Here is a 15,214-nt window from a genome sequence, read left to right as displayed (position 1 = left end):
GCTTTGAAGTTCTTAAAATTTAAATGTGTGCAGTCAAACACTTTGGCATTGTCAGTATTTAATATTTAAATATGCATTATGCCAGTATGGGAAATTGAATTTCAGATGACCAATGCTGCATTGTGTACTTTGCCAGTTATAATGGTAAAGAACTGTTCTTACAAACAATGGGGTGAACAAAATAAGTAAAAGTATTTACAAGAGTATTTAATTTTACAAGTTGTCACTAGTCGAAATATACAAATCACACAATGGCATACAGTTCAATCCTGGGTGGCCGAGATGCACACTGCCATAGATTCAGTTCGCGAGGGCTAAAAATACAAATCTACAAGAGCAACTCCGAGAATAATACCGGGTACTATAATTCGGCGAATTGTGGCAGTGCTTGGCAGACTAGTTGCACCAAATAGATAGCAGAGGCCACACTTCCCCCAAGTATAATTAAAATTATATATATACACTGCATATTACATATGCCATACACTAGGTTGTGACAGTTTGTTCTTGTACAACAAACTATTTAGATGTACTTTACAATCTGAATAATTACATATGTACACTATTCATTACAAGAATAAATATCCATTTCAATCCATATGTTTGCAACAATCATAAAACATTTCAATTGTTTAAACAATGTACAGTAATAAGTTGCAGATAAAGTACCAAAACATACCTAATTTCATGCTCAGTTCCCTACCTTGTGCTTCAAACACTATCTTACTACCCACTTCCAAAAGTACTCAAGACGTCTTTATAAATTGAGAGGCGATTACACTGGTATTTTAGTTATGTCAATATAAAACCTTGCTACATTGTAACATTTCCATCTTACCCGATATGTTAGATTAAGGACCTGCCCGAAATGCTAAGTGTGGGATTGAACCATTCAAAGCTACCTTCATTACATGCCAACTGAAAACCCTTTTAAAAGACTAGCACAAATTAATTTTTTTTTATAGATCAACATGCACACCAACATCCACAATATATCTACGCTCACACATGCATTATCGTTCCAAACATTCAACGGCTAACTAAAAAGCCGAATCACCACGAGGTTGAAAATGTCTACTTTGATCAGACTGAAAGGTTGGGCACCGTTCCTCATGCCCAGGGAAGTGACATTTTTCATTCTAACTTAAGACTAGTCTCCAGGTAATTACCATTCTTTATTAATGAACAAATTACAAAATATCACTTGACATTTGCTGAAGAAGATTCTCAAAAGTTACATTGCCTGGCACTTGCAATACACAGCTCTGGACTTAATCCTACTGGTTATTACATGAATAAAATTCTTGTGTAATTTTCACATCTTTCTAATGGTTTTGGCAAAATAAACATTTTAAATATACAACAGATTACCTCCTTAATACATACAGCTAAGGGGCAAAAGACAGTGTCACAACTTTCAAAATTACACAATCTTACTATGTAATATTTATTGTAATAAGGCATTTGAGATATTTAATGCTGCTCAATACATTTACTAGAATTTACTGCATGGATTTTTTTAATAAAAAAAAAAAGAAAAAAATACTTCAGCTTGTTAAAAAAAATTTTTGGAAAATCGAATTAAAATAAATTTTAGAGCCAGGACGCAAACAGCAGCTACAATGAGCACAAATTATGTCAAACTGGGAGGCTGTCGTCTGTTGATAAAGTGCTACATATACAGTCTGGTAACCAACCGTAACCGATTACAAACTTTATTTTAAGTCATTATAAACAAAATTAGTAAAAATAACCATTTAAAAAAAAAACAGCAAATCCTGTGTAGTTTAAGACTAACGTACAACTGCAGCTGAAGGGTCAAAGTCCTCAAAGACCAGCTGTGAAGCACTTTAATACTTAACAACTGCACTACAAGCCAACACTGCTCCCATTTGTACAAAGTTTGCATTTACATGCAACCATTGCCTATCAAAATTTTGGAATGTATCAAAGTTGTCAAGCCTGACAAAATGCAAACTTGCCCACTTCTTAATTTGAACAATTCCACTTGACAAGCATTATGACCGCATGGATCTTTAGCTTTTGCACTACATGGAAGAACGTAAAATACATTATTCAGATGGAAACGTTTACACAGGTGTCTATTTTGGAGAGAAATTACCTCATTCTAAAATGAACTTAAAAGTATTATTACTTAATCTACACTTTCGCTTCAAGTCCGAGAAATTAAAATATTTCACCGAAATAAAGCATTGTAATCTACTCCAGTGCCTAGTTCACCGATGAATTTACAAACGCAATTTATGTTGTAATCTTTTAAAAGTCCAAGTCAAATATTTAACTAAACATATTGATGGGGAGAAAAAAAAAATACAGCAAACCAATATAAAATATATGATTCCAAGTAATTTTAAATTACTTGGGAGTCTTACTACTGTATTCTCAAACAAGCAATACAATTCAATTTAGGTTCTTCCAATCTTTAATGTAAAGATAAAAAGTCTGGTTGCAGGCGAAGCAATACAGTAGGTAGGCAGTATTATGCTAGAGTTTCTCCTCTTTAGAGCTTGCACAATTTCAAAGTAAAATTAATACAATTAAAATCAAATCAATTTCTTCACCCTCGTTGCTCAAGAGTAAAATCAACTTTATTAGCCCTACAAATTACAGTTAATTGAGCAAAACCTTATGATTTTACTTCCATCACTACACAGACTAATAGTAAAAATCATTTAAAAATAAAAACAAGGAAATTGTCAATACCCACAAATTTGCATGTTAAATGTCATCAATAAGAAAAAAACCAGGCTCCAATGTCATGCATTATGTACACCATTTTGCTTTCCTTCCTGTAGAATAGACTGGCCCGTGTACTGCAGAGTCCAGTTTGCACAGTTATAAATTAGCCGTCGGATCTTGAGAAAGCATTAATTATGGTTTCCAAGGAGTGAACTGGCTTGTAACATCATTGAGTGTTTCGAGGAGACATTGGTTTGATGCCAACCTTTTGAGCAAAGTTAGAGACTAGGGTTGCTAAAGCAGACTCGTTCCGTCCATTGGCACCTTGGAAGCTTATAGAAGCGTAGACAGTATAGAAGAGAGATCGCACCTGAAAATAGTATTTATATTTACACCATTTTCTACCAACTTTATCCAATCACCCCCCCCCCTGCCCTCTGAGAACTTTAATAACCTGATAAATGTATAATTAATGCCTCTTGATTTCTGCTGCATCTTTAAATAAATTGAATTAGACTTTTCAAGTAATTTCTGTACAACCTAAATCACATGCTCTGGCATCATTAAAAGTTTAGTTTTTTCTATCATTAGCTAGGCTAGAATCGATTTCATAATAGTGTACAATACTGGCACTGTCAAGTCCTATACCTGGAATACAGTGGCTTCAAGATAAAACAATACTGTATACAGGCACTGACCCAGTCTGAACAAGTTAAAGAGCACAGGCATTTGAAATCCGAATTAGGATACCCATTTCCAATACAAGTACAGTATTGGCATTTTGGGTTTGCAAGCTGCTAAAATTTAAAAACACTACTCAGTGTTAAAACCAATACAAAAGCAAATTAAGTTACCTTATCAAGCCTCTCTGCCCTGTTGAAAACTATAATGCTCTGCTCAGAGTCGCAGCTCCCCTCCTCCTCTTTTATGGTCGTTGCCGAATCCAGCAGGTCTGATGGTCTAAAAAGAAAGACTAGCTAGATTAGGAATTATCATTAGTGTTGCAAGCAGTACACAATGTCCCCTTTCCTTGTAATGTGTCAATAAGAATTGTCAGCTCTACAAGCAAAGAAAAAGCCCATACAAAAGCTGCCGCCAAGAGTCGTCATTCACATGTAATCACAACTATAATGTTGTCTACTTAAAAAAAAAAAAAAAAAAAAAAAAAAAAAAAAAAAAAAAAAAAGGGCCAACATACAATCTGAATATCCCAGTGCTAGCTCTTTAGCATAGAAGTGGTGGGCTTGGAGAAAATTTTAATTAATATTTTCCTCTGCAACCAATTTTAATTCCCAACCCATGTAGGAAAGATAATACAACTCGAGCCAGTATGAAATATACATACAGAAGCGCTAAACACGAGATCACAGTACGAAGTGTCCAAATATCCTGCTAACCAAAAAGATAAGTGGAAAAAGTAGACAAATGTGGTCATACTAGTGTACTAGCTTTGTTTTGAAATTTAAAGAAGTCTTAAAATTAAGTTTAGAATTGTGAATACTATCAAATTCACTTACACTGAAGTACGAGAACTGCGAGAATTTGCCGAGCCAGGGTTACCAATTGACCCCGTTGATCCACGAAGGCTGCCCGTTCCAGAAATCAACTGCCAACTTCCAATAGAGCTAACCGACTCTTGTCTTGTCCGTGGTGCCGGGCGGCCACGGGGAACAGGCACAGCCATGGGACTAGTAGAAGCACGCGGGGGTTCCTGACAACCATTGCCCCATGATCCATGGTCTGACCCAGCAACACTATCACCACTGGAGTCACTATGGCCATTTCTTGATCTGTGCGAGCATAAAAGTGGTTTACTTGCATCCAGAAAGGAAGTGTTTGAACTACCATTTTTAAGCAATCCACTAGTCACTCGGGAATGACTTCCAGCTATGGTACCTTGCCGCACTGATAACTTTCCCTCACTTGTGATCCCTGCTGTATCAGAATCTCTTGCAGATGACCTATTGAATGAACCCCTATTTGTTGTCGACGTTCTACCAGGGTTTGGGGAAATCTCATCAAAGTCAATTTCCTCAGTAAAACTTCCATAGGGCCATGTTAGAGAATTAAAACTATCAGAACTTTCCCCACTCTTTGCCGCCTTAAAATACACAGGAGGAGCATGATGAGAAGACCGATTTGAAGAGCACGATGAATTCAGGGAATTGGAGGATCCTGCCGAGCTCAAGCCATCAGCATCAAGCATCACACAGTCTAGTTTTTCTGAACTAGAGCTGTCATTTGACATATGTCTCCTGAAAAGGGAAAGTAACCATTACTTCCTATACATTTTATAATTAAGAACTTTCCACCGCAGTTGTCAGTGTTTATTTACTAGCCTTGCTTCACTTCCAGGTAGACAAAGTGAGTAAGTAAATCCCTTTGCCATCAAATTCCCCCCCCCCCTACCCAAGACTAATTTCAAAATTTCAAGACAGTCTTTCAGGTAGGTCACTAAGCAAAATTATTTCTCTAGTCAGTCATGCAGCATAAATTTGTGTAAGACATTAAAAAGATTAATATCTTAAAAAATAAATTGGTTCTTAAAAAAGAAAAATATAAATTCAAACATAACATTAACCATTGGAATTTAATCTTTCATAGTGCTCTGTAATTCCTCAGTCCAAGCTCTGGTAACTGCAGAAAGTATACAAACTAACCTCAATATATGAAAAGGAATAAAAGCAAGTGGTAGTTTGCAAGGAGGTAAACTTTCATGGTACTGTAGCTATGTGCCACCAGTTGACATGCTTGGGTCATTCAGGAGAGTTCAGCAAGTCCACACTATTTCACATGCTACCCAAAGACAACACATCACTGTTAATGCACAAAATGCAGGGAAGAAGCTACAGAGTACCCCTGAAAGAATTTAAATTAAAGGGGTGCCAGCTTGTTAAGCTACCAGATGAATACATCCCCAAAAAAGAAAACCCATGCTGAAAACCGACCCATCTTTATTAACAATGGAAATGTTTTTCCTGCGCAAGACAGTCGACTAGGGATTGAGGCAAGATACAAGACATCGCCCAAGTGCAGCGAGGAAACTGGCTATCCAACAAGGACCTCGATTCATCAAGTAAATGCATTAGCACATGGTAAACTTTAGAATCAAACATTATCGGCACTCAAGCCGGGATTGAACATTATGAAATATTGAAGAAATCCCCCCTTAACCAAATAACTTCCAAGGCCACCACTTTGCAAGCTACACTACTGTTTTACTGTACAACATGCAGACATCAAATTTATTGATTAGGCTACAAGCCAAAAGAAAAATAGTATAGGAATTTATAAAAACTTTTCAAACCCCTAATACTAAAGTTTGAATTCAGTACTTAACCCCAACCTGTCACCCTAACCCCACTGGACTGAAGATGGCAGCATGCATCATGCTCTCTGCACTAGGATTAGACTGATGTTCTTTGACAGTGAAAATATTGCTCTATACTCAACACTTTCAAGTTTTGTAATAAAGCTGCTCGTTATTAAAAAAGTTACCGTACACTAAACTCCATTTAAATATACAGTAGACAGTTTGCCTCCATAATATATAAATTGGTTGCAATGGCACTAAAGTAATAGCACTAATATGAAATAATGCCAAGCAGCAAGACTGCAAACCACACCCAAGAGTAAACAGTAGCTAAATGTTGCCATTCCCAATGCAAATTACAAATAAAGTATTGTAGACTTTGCAAATGCCAATGGCCATGATTAATTTCACTAATATGGTCCAGAAATATTGTAAATACAATAGTCAATTGGATCAAAAGTGCCAAATACAGTATTGTAGGGTCAAAGCATCAGTGCCCAAAATTTGTGACTTCCAGCACAATTTACTTCCAAGTGCCAAATCTTTTGGGGCATTAGGGTGTGGCAGCAGCAGCCTGGTGAACCTACTATTCTTAGAACTTTCTGCGACATTTGAGGCAAAGTAACAAGTAGATGAAATGAGCCTTTGAGGATATTCCAAGCTGAAATGTATTCACAATCTCTCCATTGCCACCGATTTAATGGCAACGAAGAGCTCCCCTTACGGCACTATCACTTCCAATAAAACTAGAAGCCCTTGTCTTTTAAGCACTCCCAGCAAGGAAAATTTTTAAGTGCAAAAATGCTTTGAAATGTGCGCACATAGCCTACTGTGCAAGAAAAAAAAAAAAAAAAAGTTTAGTTTTAAGCAACACTGATTATCCTGGCAACAAAAGCCATACTACAGTGACCATAGCTGTGAAAATCTAGAAAGTTTACCAAGAATCTCGGAGACTACCGAATAATATATGGAATCTTAACTTGCAATTACCAGCACTATAGACAAGTTGTTATGGACTACAATGCAATTACAACTACCTGGCCGATTTAACAGTACAGTAGTTTACGAGCAGTAGAGAAATTTAGTCCAAATTCATTTTAAATTAAAAAACTTTAAACTTGCTAAAATCCGACCATAACTTAATTATGCGTCTAGTGCTAAAATGATAAAGACACTAAAAAGGGATTTTAAGATTAAAGCAATTGCTAAAATGCAAATATGACCAATTTGTTCCAACAGCAAGAAATGCATTCTTTATCAATTCATGACAACTCAGTTAATTTTTGCCACCAATTGGTATTCTTTACACTTGCAATTAGAATACTCTATCTTTAAAGTACACACTGCTCCAAATTAGTGTGAAGCAGGAAGCTTTGCAAGCAGACTAGATGTGCGATAGCCAAAGTCTGACAAAGCTAGTCAACTCGTGGAAAAAAGTTACTCACTTCCTTCCAACACTGAAATCATCTGAAGTAATGTACTTGAGGAAGTGGAAGCAGAAGAAAAAAATTTCTTCACCCTTGTTTAGCCGGTCCTGAAGATCATGACCAAATGCCATCCAGTCATATCCAATAGTAAGATAAAGGATCTGGTAAAGAAAAAAAAATTAGATGCATCAAAAAGTTAGTCACATGTACCAATTAACAAATTGTTCAGCACTAGTTTTAAACTAGACATTTGCAGCATATATATTTAGGAGAGCAAGCATGCACACACCTCTACACTACCATGAACATTAAAAATACACTTTGCCACCATGTACTTGCAAGCAAGGAATTAAAGTACAGTATTCCAACTCACCTGATTACAATCTAGTGATGAGTGAATGAGTCCATCAGCCCAGAGAGAAAGCCTCAGCAAAGATATGAAGAGCGGGGTGCGGTCCCATCCAGATATACAGTGAACAAGTATACCTTTCGATCCATCGTGTATGTACGTTAGAAGTAACTTCAGGTAGTTCTGGCTTAGTCGCAACAGATCCCATTTCTGTTCAAGTAGTATAATTTCCTAATCAAAGTTTATCCTAAACTTCAAAGCATTCATAATATGTTTCATTTCTACTGCATTAATTCTTCTACCTTTAAAGTTATCATTGGACACTTCAAACCATTGACCAATGCAACCATTTTCCTAGTCAATGAGAATAAGTCGGAAAATATCTTTAACATCTATTATCTGTTAACAGATATCTATTATCTTCAGCCATTAGAGAAACAGTGAACATTTACAGTGAAAACATTGTGGCAGTGCTACCAGCACCACATTGGAGCATGCACAGTACACACAAGCAATAGAGCTGTATCTATATTTTAACTATAACCATTATGAAGAGGGAATGGAAAATTTAGGAAGTCTCACGGTCACTAATCTTTCCCAAAAATTTTATGGCTACCCTCCATACAACTTCCATTTATCGAAGAGTAGATTTACCGCGTATACTGTACAATCATTCATAAGAGGTTCTCGCCAATTTATTCCCATTTGAGAAATTACAGTGGGTTTACAATACTGAATACCTACAAAGTGGTAATACTAAAACATCTTTTATGCATCATGTCTACAAACCATTCCAGCACACTCACACGATAATTATTCCAATCGGAGGTTACTTTGGCAGACATGAGCCTCTCTGGAATAACTAACTGGGCATCAACAAATGGCTGATTCCAGTTGAAGTACAGTCCTTCCCCATTATACCCCAGGTCACGAAAATCTTTGAAGAACTCGCAACCAGGATATGGCAGTGACAAGATGCTGAACTCGCTGTACCTGTTCTCCTTGTCGACCTTCTCTGATGATGTCACACTGAAAGAAACTGAACAATGAACAAAAACAAAAAAAAAAGTTTACACCAAAACCTATACTGTATAGAATAGATTAAGCCAGAAAGACAGCTAGGAGGCACTAATATTCTTAGACTACTGACCCCCCCCCTCAAACCACCCATTCCCAAGCCTTGTGTAAATTATTTACACCTGATATTAGTCATGACTTTTTACCAAAGCACAATTTATTATCAGAAATTTTGCCCTTTAACGAGGACAAGAAACGCTTTAAAGGAACCACACACATTATGAATGTTCAATGTCCATAATCAGTTTAATAAGATATGTCTAGAATTTTGCTTAAATCTCTGGCATTGGCCAGTGGCTGCAGAAATACATTTATCAAGTTCAAATCTTTAAGAATCACCGACCATTAAAATTGAATAATATTTAAAAAGTATACTTTGTGCATGCATTTAGGCAATTTTTAGACTTAGAATGTTTCAGTTGCCAGAGACTGGCAACAAGGTTGTACGAATGTTTGCCTGACCACATTGTTCATTATTCTTTCTAGGCATCTACTGTACTATAATACAGCATGTATTTTTTTTTTATTTGCCATTTAACAGTTTCCCCATGACATTCTATATGCACCATAAATCTAATATAGATTAATTTTATACAAGAGAAATCTTTACAAACCAAAACGTGTTAAAATTAGATTACAATCAATTGTAATGTTAAATTACAATCTACTTTATAATGGGCCAGGACAAACATATCTTCTAGCGTGTGGTTTGGTCAACAATTTTAGTCAATGTTATTTAAAGTAATCACAGCAAAGGTCCGAATGATCGACAATCCGATACTTACTATACTCCAAACTTTACTTTCTTCTTCTCCACCATGAGATCAACGATCACACCAACATTACACGCCTTCAATAGTCTTATATCCTGAGATCTTACACGGTCAAACAACTGCCAGTCGCTGGTAGTCTGGGGTATCTGCATGAAATGTAAAGACTCCAATTAGAATATACATCAATTACCATTTCTTACAAAGTCAAAAATAACATCAGATTTCAGCATCAGGTAAGTATTCCGCCTCCCATACAAACAACTGTTAATAGAGCAAATATAGTTGACCAACTATCAGCAAGTTTCCACAAAATAATCTAAATGTAGGAAACTAGCTACAGTACTAAGCTTCAAAGTTCAATCTTTACTGACAAAATTAAATAATCTTTAATGTGCTCTTCACAATACTGTACAATATGTTACCGAAGTGGAAGATATGCACTAATGATTACGAACCTTTAAAATTCTGGAAAACTGATATCTGTACACATTCTAAATTACCTGCAAAACTTAAACTAGAAACCGATACTTTACTTCATCGTCATCATCATCATCCACTCTATTGGCGCTAGAAGAGTTGAAGAGATAATCCATGCCAGAACGCCCATACATCTCCGGACCTCCAGATAAAGTAGCAGATCTGAGAAGACCACAAAACAATTAAGGCATCTATAGGGACGTCACCTTTGTCCTATTCAAAGCAACATTAGAAGCAGCAAGTGATTAACATTTAACTAATTACAGGCCATTCAGGGAAAAGCATCGAGCCATTACAATTACATAGCACTTGAAAGGGGCTCAAGATAAGGATTTGGGATGGGACAAGGGGTAAGAAATGGTGGTAAACCCCTTTGACAGTCTGGTATTTAAGTGACCTGCATGAAGCGAGACTGTCGCTCTACTGTCTAGCCCGAAAGTGTACAAACAGGCCAGAAAGTGTAATCTGGCCTGTCATATTTCTTGCTTGTGTACATAAAGTCAACCCCCCCCCCCATCATTATCTGGGCTAGTTTTCCCAGATTTACCAATTATCTGAACATTGGTTGATGTGAATGCTGGACAAACATACAAGGCCAAACAAAGGTTAAACATTTGCTATGCCAGATATTTTTTAAGCTAAAATGTAAGTTACTAAAATAGTGTGTGTAAATTATACATTTATTTAGATATAATACCAGTACTAACCTGCATATATAATTTTCCTTGTACAGGATAGTAGGAATAGGAAACCTAGCTCTACACCGAGCAAATTTGGCCTTGAGAATAGACTCCCTGAACTTCGACCCATTACTTTGTGCCTCCGTCGTTCCTGCGATCATGCTCTTGTTCCCATCAGCTGCAGGAATAAATCACAATGCTTAGCAACTGCATCAATGCCAAAATTTTATACGATATCCCACAATGGGAAATTTAACATTTGTACAAGTGCAAAGAAGTTTTTAATAGAGTACCAATTAACAAACTAATAGTAAAAGACTATGCTATAGATTATGTTCGACAATTCAGCGTTTCAATGCAAAGCGTGCACATGAAACTGCAGAATGCCCACAAGGCAACTAGAGTACCTACCCAAACTTTTATACATGCAACCTTAAAGTTATCCAGCAGGTGCATGTCCATTATACCCAGTATTTTACCCAAAATCCACTTATTTAAGTATTTACCCAGGCATTCTTTTGATTCTTATGGCATATGAAGAAAGTACATTATGTAGTTCCAAAAACCAAGTTATATAATCATTTTAATTGCAAAATTATGATATACAAAGCCTGAAATGCCCAGCAATTTTATCACTATTTATAGTGTCATTCTTTAAAGAATTCCATACCAAGTAATCTGAAAGTTTATTAGATTTCATACAAGTTAATAATTCTACAAGAAAATTTGGGGATGGCCCCTACCCCCCCCCCCTCTCCCCAGGAAGAATTGGTGCATAGCCAGGCAAGACTCTCCATAGCTGCTGTCTAAGGGTTAAACACAGTAGTTTAACACTATCTGCAGATCAGGACTCCTCCCGGCGTCCTGTTTCGCCAACCGCTCCCGCATGGTGGACATAAATTTATGTCCTTTTAAAATATTTGTATAAAATTCAATTTTAATCCGATTTACTTTGGGTTTGTTTCAAACTGCGCGCCATGAGGCTCTCTTTCTCACCACTAGGCTGCATGGTACAATAAGTTCATGAAAGGTGTGGACCACTTCGATCAAATGGCATGTCCCAAACGGGTTGCAGGTGGGCGACTTTAGCCGTTTATACTGGTAATGCTTCCCCCATATCATGTATTATATGCATATGTCTGTTTAGGGAATTTTATTCCGATCAATGTACAACCAAAAATAACTGGTGCAACAAGTATAAACTTGACAAACATAACAAAAGTAAAAACATTTCGTGTGTGTTTGACGCTCACCGATATGTTCCAGCGTTCTTTTATATTTGGCGCTATTCTATCTTACGCTTTGTTGATCTTTTTTACCTACGGGCTCATAGAACATTCTATTGCGAACACATTGACACAAAAATGAATGACGTACATAGAATAATAATGTCATGAGAATGAAATAAGTATAAACTTTCAAAGCGCCGTGCGTCGTTCCGTCACCGGGTAACAATTTCACCACTTCCCACACTCTTGCGGGCGGGCCGCAATCATTATTCTACGCTTATATTCATATCACCACGTTGGGAATTTCATTGCGAGTCCATCGATACCAAAATTAACGCTGTAGGACAAGTGTAGAGGTGATAACAATCCCAAGAGTAAAAACATTTTGTTGCTGTTGGGCGCTCACGGCGAGTCATCTTCGTAGTTATTTATTTGGTGCTGGTATCCCTATACGTTTCGTGACTTTTTTTATTGATGTTCTTCTAGAGAATTTTATTGCGAACACGTTGGTACCAAAATGAAATACGTAGCTCGAGAACTAAGGTAAGGAGAGTAAAAAGAGTATACACATTTTTGTTTTTACGCTTACGCAGCAAAAACGCCGCGCGCACATACCCCTTTTTTTTTTTACCATCGAAGGGGGCCGGAAAGTGTTAATGAGCCTTTACCAAGTCTGGGCTAGATTAAAAATCTGTATTGGTGCACTAATCATTAAATGAGGGGGAAGGCTCCCTCCAGAAACACTAAAAGAACAAGAGTAACCATGCAGTTAGGCTCAAATCAAAACAAATTACACCAATAATTTTCCAAGATGTGCCATAAAACTATACTAATAGCGAGACTATTTTCGCCATGTAACACGTTTAGTTTTATTCTAACCTGGTAGGGAACATTTCCTTGCAGACTGCACCTCTGTGGGATGGCCATTAATGGAAATGGAGGCACGGGCACCTCCCGACACCACAGAAGAGAATGAAGGTGCACTTCCTCCTGGAATGATCGAGGGCGAGCCAAGACTTAGCGGCGAGGGCGAGGTGAGAGTGAGGGGGCATACAAGCCCAGGTGGGTCAAGTCCTTCGGGCACTACCTCACACTCTGGGATGATCAGCCGGTTGGGATAACTGTTGCACAGCTCTCCTTCAGAATTGGGTACAACCTGCCAGTGCAAATTTAGTTAGCTAAAGGCAAATTATGAACCTAGATATTTTTTTTAAATACTGTACAGTACAGTATTCATTTGGGAATAGAACAGCTAGACTTGCTACATTGACACGTTATTAAATCTAAATGGTTTTATACTATTCATATTGCACTCACCATGCACTTGTAGTCTAGCTGCCATAGATGAAGACATTTATCAAGTATCTTGTCAGTCTGTGAACAGGAAACAACCTGATAAAAATATAAAATTAAAGCCAATTCACTACTGTATTACATTAAAAATTACACATCGAAATGAAGATCCTTGCCTGCTTCGGTAGCGAAAAAATATAACTGAAGAAAGCCTTTACCGTCTCCTGGCAAACACACAGTCCATGCAATAGAAGTAAAATATTATGTTAACTGCAAATAAAATATACAAAGAACATTACTTTTCAAACAATAAAAAAAAATCCGAACCCCTGAATACTTTAATACAGCGATAGTTTTCCTCTCCATGGCAGAAAATGAGTTACAATTAACTAGCCAAAGACCACCCAGAAATTCCAAAATTACAGGTCTATCACAGATGCAACCTTTTATCATATCTAACCCAGAATTTAACAAGTGTAGCCGACATCACATTGCAAGCGAGAAAGGCTTCAAGTGCTATATTTTAAACTAGCAAAGTTTCTCCTACCTGCATATGATCATTCTAGAGCACTAAATTAAAAAAAATAACTAGTTTGTGGACTTTTACTAGTTCAAAATTAGTAAAGTACCTTCATATTTGGGCACAAGTGGCTTTACCAGGGTAAAATGCACTTTATGAAATGATTATATTTATTAAAAACAGGCAAAGGTTAGAGTATGCTAGTTCCATATACAGGAATGCTTTTGTGTATAGCACTTTTGCATATTCAAATATAGAGGTGAACTACATCACTTAGATTTAGCACAAATAAAAGGGGCATTTCTTCAAATGAACTATAAATGAACTCATAAGGTTCATTTGTAAATTTATTTTATCAAATGTAGCAACGTGTCATTAGTCAAGACATGCTCTAAAAATGAGTGTCACTGGAATTTTATATAATCCGATTCAACCTTCCAAAAGCAATTGAAAAGAATTTTTATAAATGTTGCAATTCAGCCAAAAGTTTAAGAGGTCAAGGACTTAAAAGCTCCTCGTCCAAAACTAGAATAAGATCAAAGGCTACAGTACAAGACTATCTAGATTGATCTACGCAAGACGAGGCCTCCATGATCTCTTGACACTCGTGAGTGTCAGAGGGCACCAATATCAGGGCCACGAGCCACCCGTGTCAGAGGGCACCAATATCAGGGTCCACGAGCCACCCGTGTCAGAGGGCACCAATATCAGGGTCCACGAGCCACCCGTGTCAGAGGGCACCAATATCAGGGCCACGAGCCACCCGTGTCAGGAGCACGACAGGTGGTCAACACCAGCACACAGGGAGGGTACACACACGTGCCCACAGGTGGTCACCCTCGCCAACACCTGCCCATCACACACAGGTGTCATGACGGTGGCGTGGCACTGTGCATCAGGAAAGTGGTCCTTGAAACACACCAGGGGAAAGTATGGGAGAGGCACCCCCGCCCCCCCACATGGCACGCCCACCACATGTTACCCCCACACTTACCACCACACCACTTTCCCTCGCCCTGTACGTGTTCTTCTCGAAGATCTTGAGAAGCTCTTCGATATCCTTGGTCGTTATCTTGGCTGGATCTTCCATGGTTGTGGTCGAGGAGGAGGAGACTAGAGAGTGGAGGTGGTGCGGGTCATGGCAGTGAGGGGTATGAGAGACGCACTACGCCACAGCTGCTGAGGTAAACACACACGTCTGTGGTGTACACTGTGGCTCTCCTCGCCCAATACGCTCAGCCCGCGCGCCTCACGCCCACTTGCACCCCATTGGTCCCTTCCACCCCCGCCACCCGCCCCATTGGTCCAATCTGCCGCATCTCCACCACTCACGGCCCGGTTGGACCATATTGAGCATCTTGACTACTGGCAACAAA

At 38.0% G+C, this 15,214-nt stretch overlaps 1 protein-coding gene across 2 annotated transcripts; it reads right to left on the bottom strand.

Annotated features, from left to right (window-relative positions):
* Window positions 1-190: 190 nt before the first annotated feature.
* On the bottom strand, window positions 191-15,057 carry EDTP (Egg-derived tyrosine phosphatase). 2 transcript variants are annotated; one of them, XM_045740630.2, is made up of 13 exons: window positions 14,833-15,057; window positions 13,495-13,542; window positions 13,343-13,417; window positions 12,905-13,181; window positions 10,824-10,974; window positions 10,173-10,278; window positions 9,652-9,785; window positions 8,596-8,818; window positions 7,814-7,999; window positions 7,459-7,601; window positions 4,218-4,955; window positions 3,555-3,660; window positions 191-3,070 (listed from the first exon to the last, which is right to left on the bottom strand). In XM_045740630.2, the coding sequence occupies exons 1-13, from the start codon at window positions 14,926-14,928 to the stop codon at window positions 2,927-2,929; spliced, it is 2,427 nt and encodes an 808-aa protein (XP_045596586.1). In that variant the 5' UTR covers window positions 14,929-15,057; the 3' UTR covers window positions 191-2,926. The 2 variants fall into 2 exon arrangements, with proteins under 2 accessions (XP_045596586.1, XP_045596587.1); XM_045740631.2 differs by lacking the exon at window positions 13,495-13,542 and having other exon boundaries at window positions 13,343-13,399.
* Window positions 15,058-15,214: the final 157 nt, after the last annotated feature.

This window comes from Procambarus clarkii, chromosome 13, assembly GCF_040958095.1.
Source record: "Procambarus clarkii isolate CNS0578487 chromosome 13, FALCON_Pclarkii_2.0, whole genome shotgun sequence".
NCBI classification, from domain to species: domain Eukaryota; kingdom Metazoa; phylum Arthropoda; class Malacostraca; order Decapoda; family Cambaridae; genus Procambarus; species Procambarus clarkii.
The sequence above is the reverse complement of the archived record's forward strand: the minus strand, read 5'-3'. Positions and strand labels throughout refer to the sequence as shown.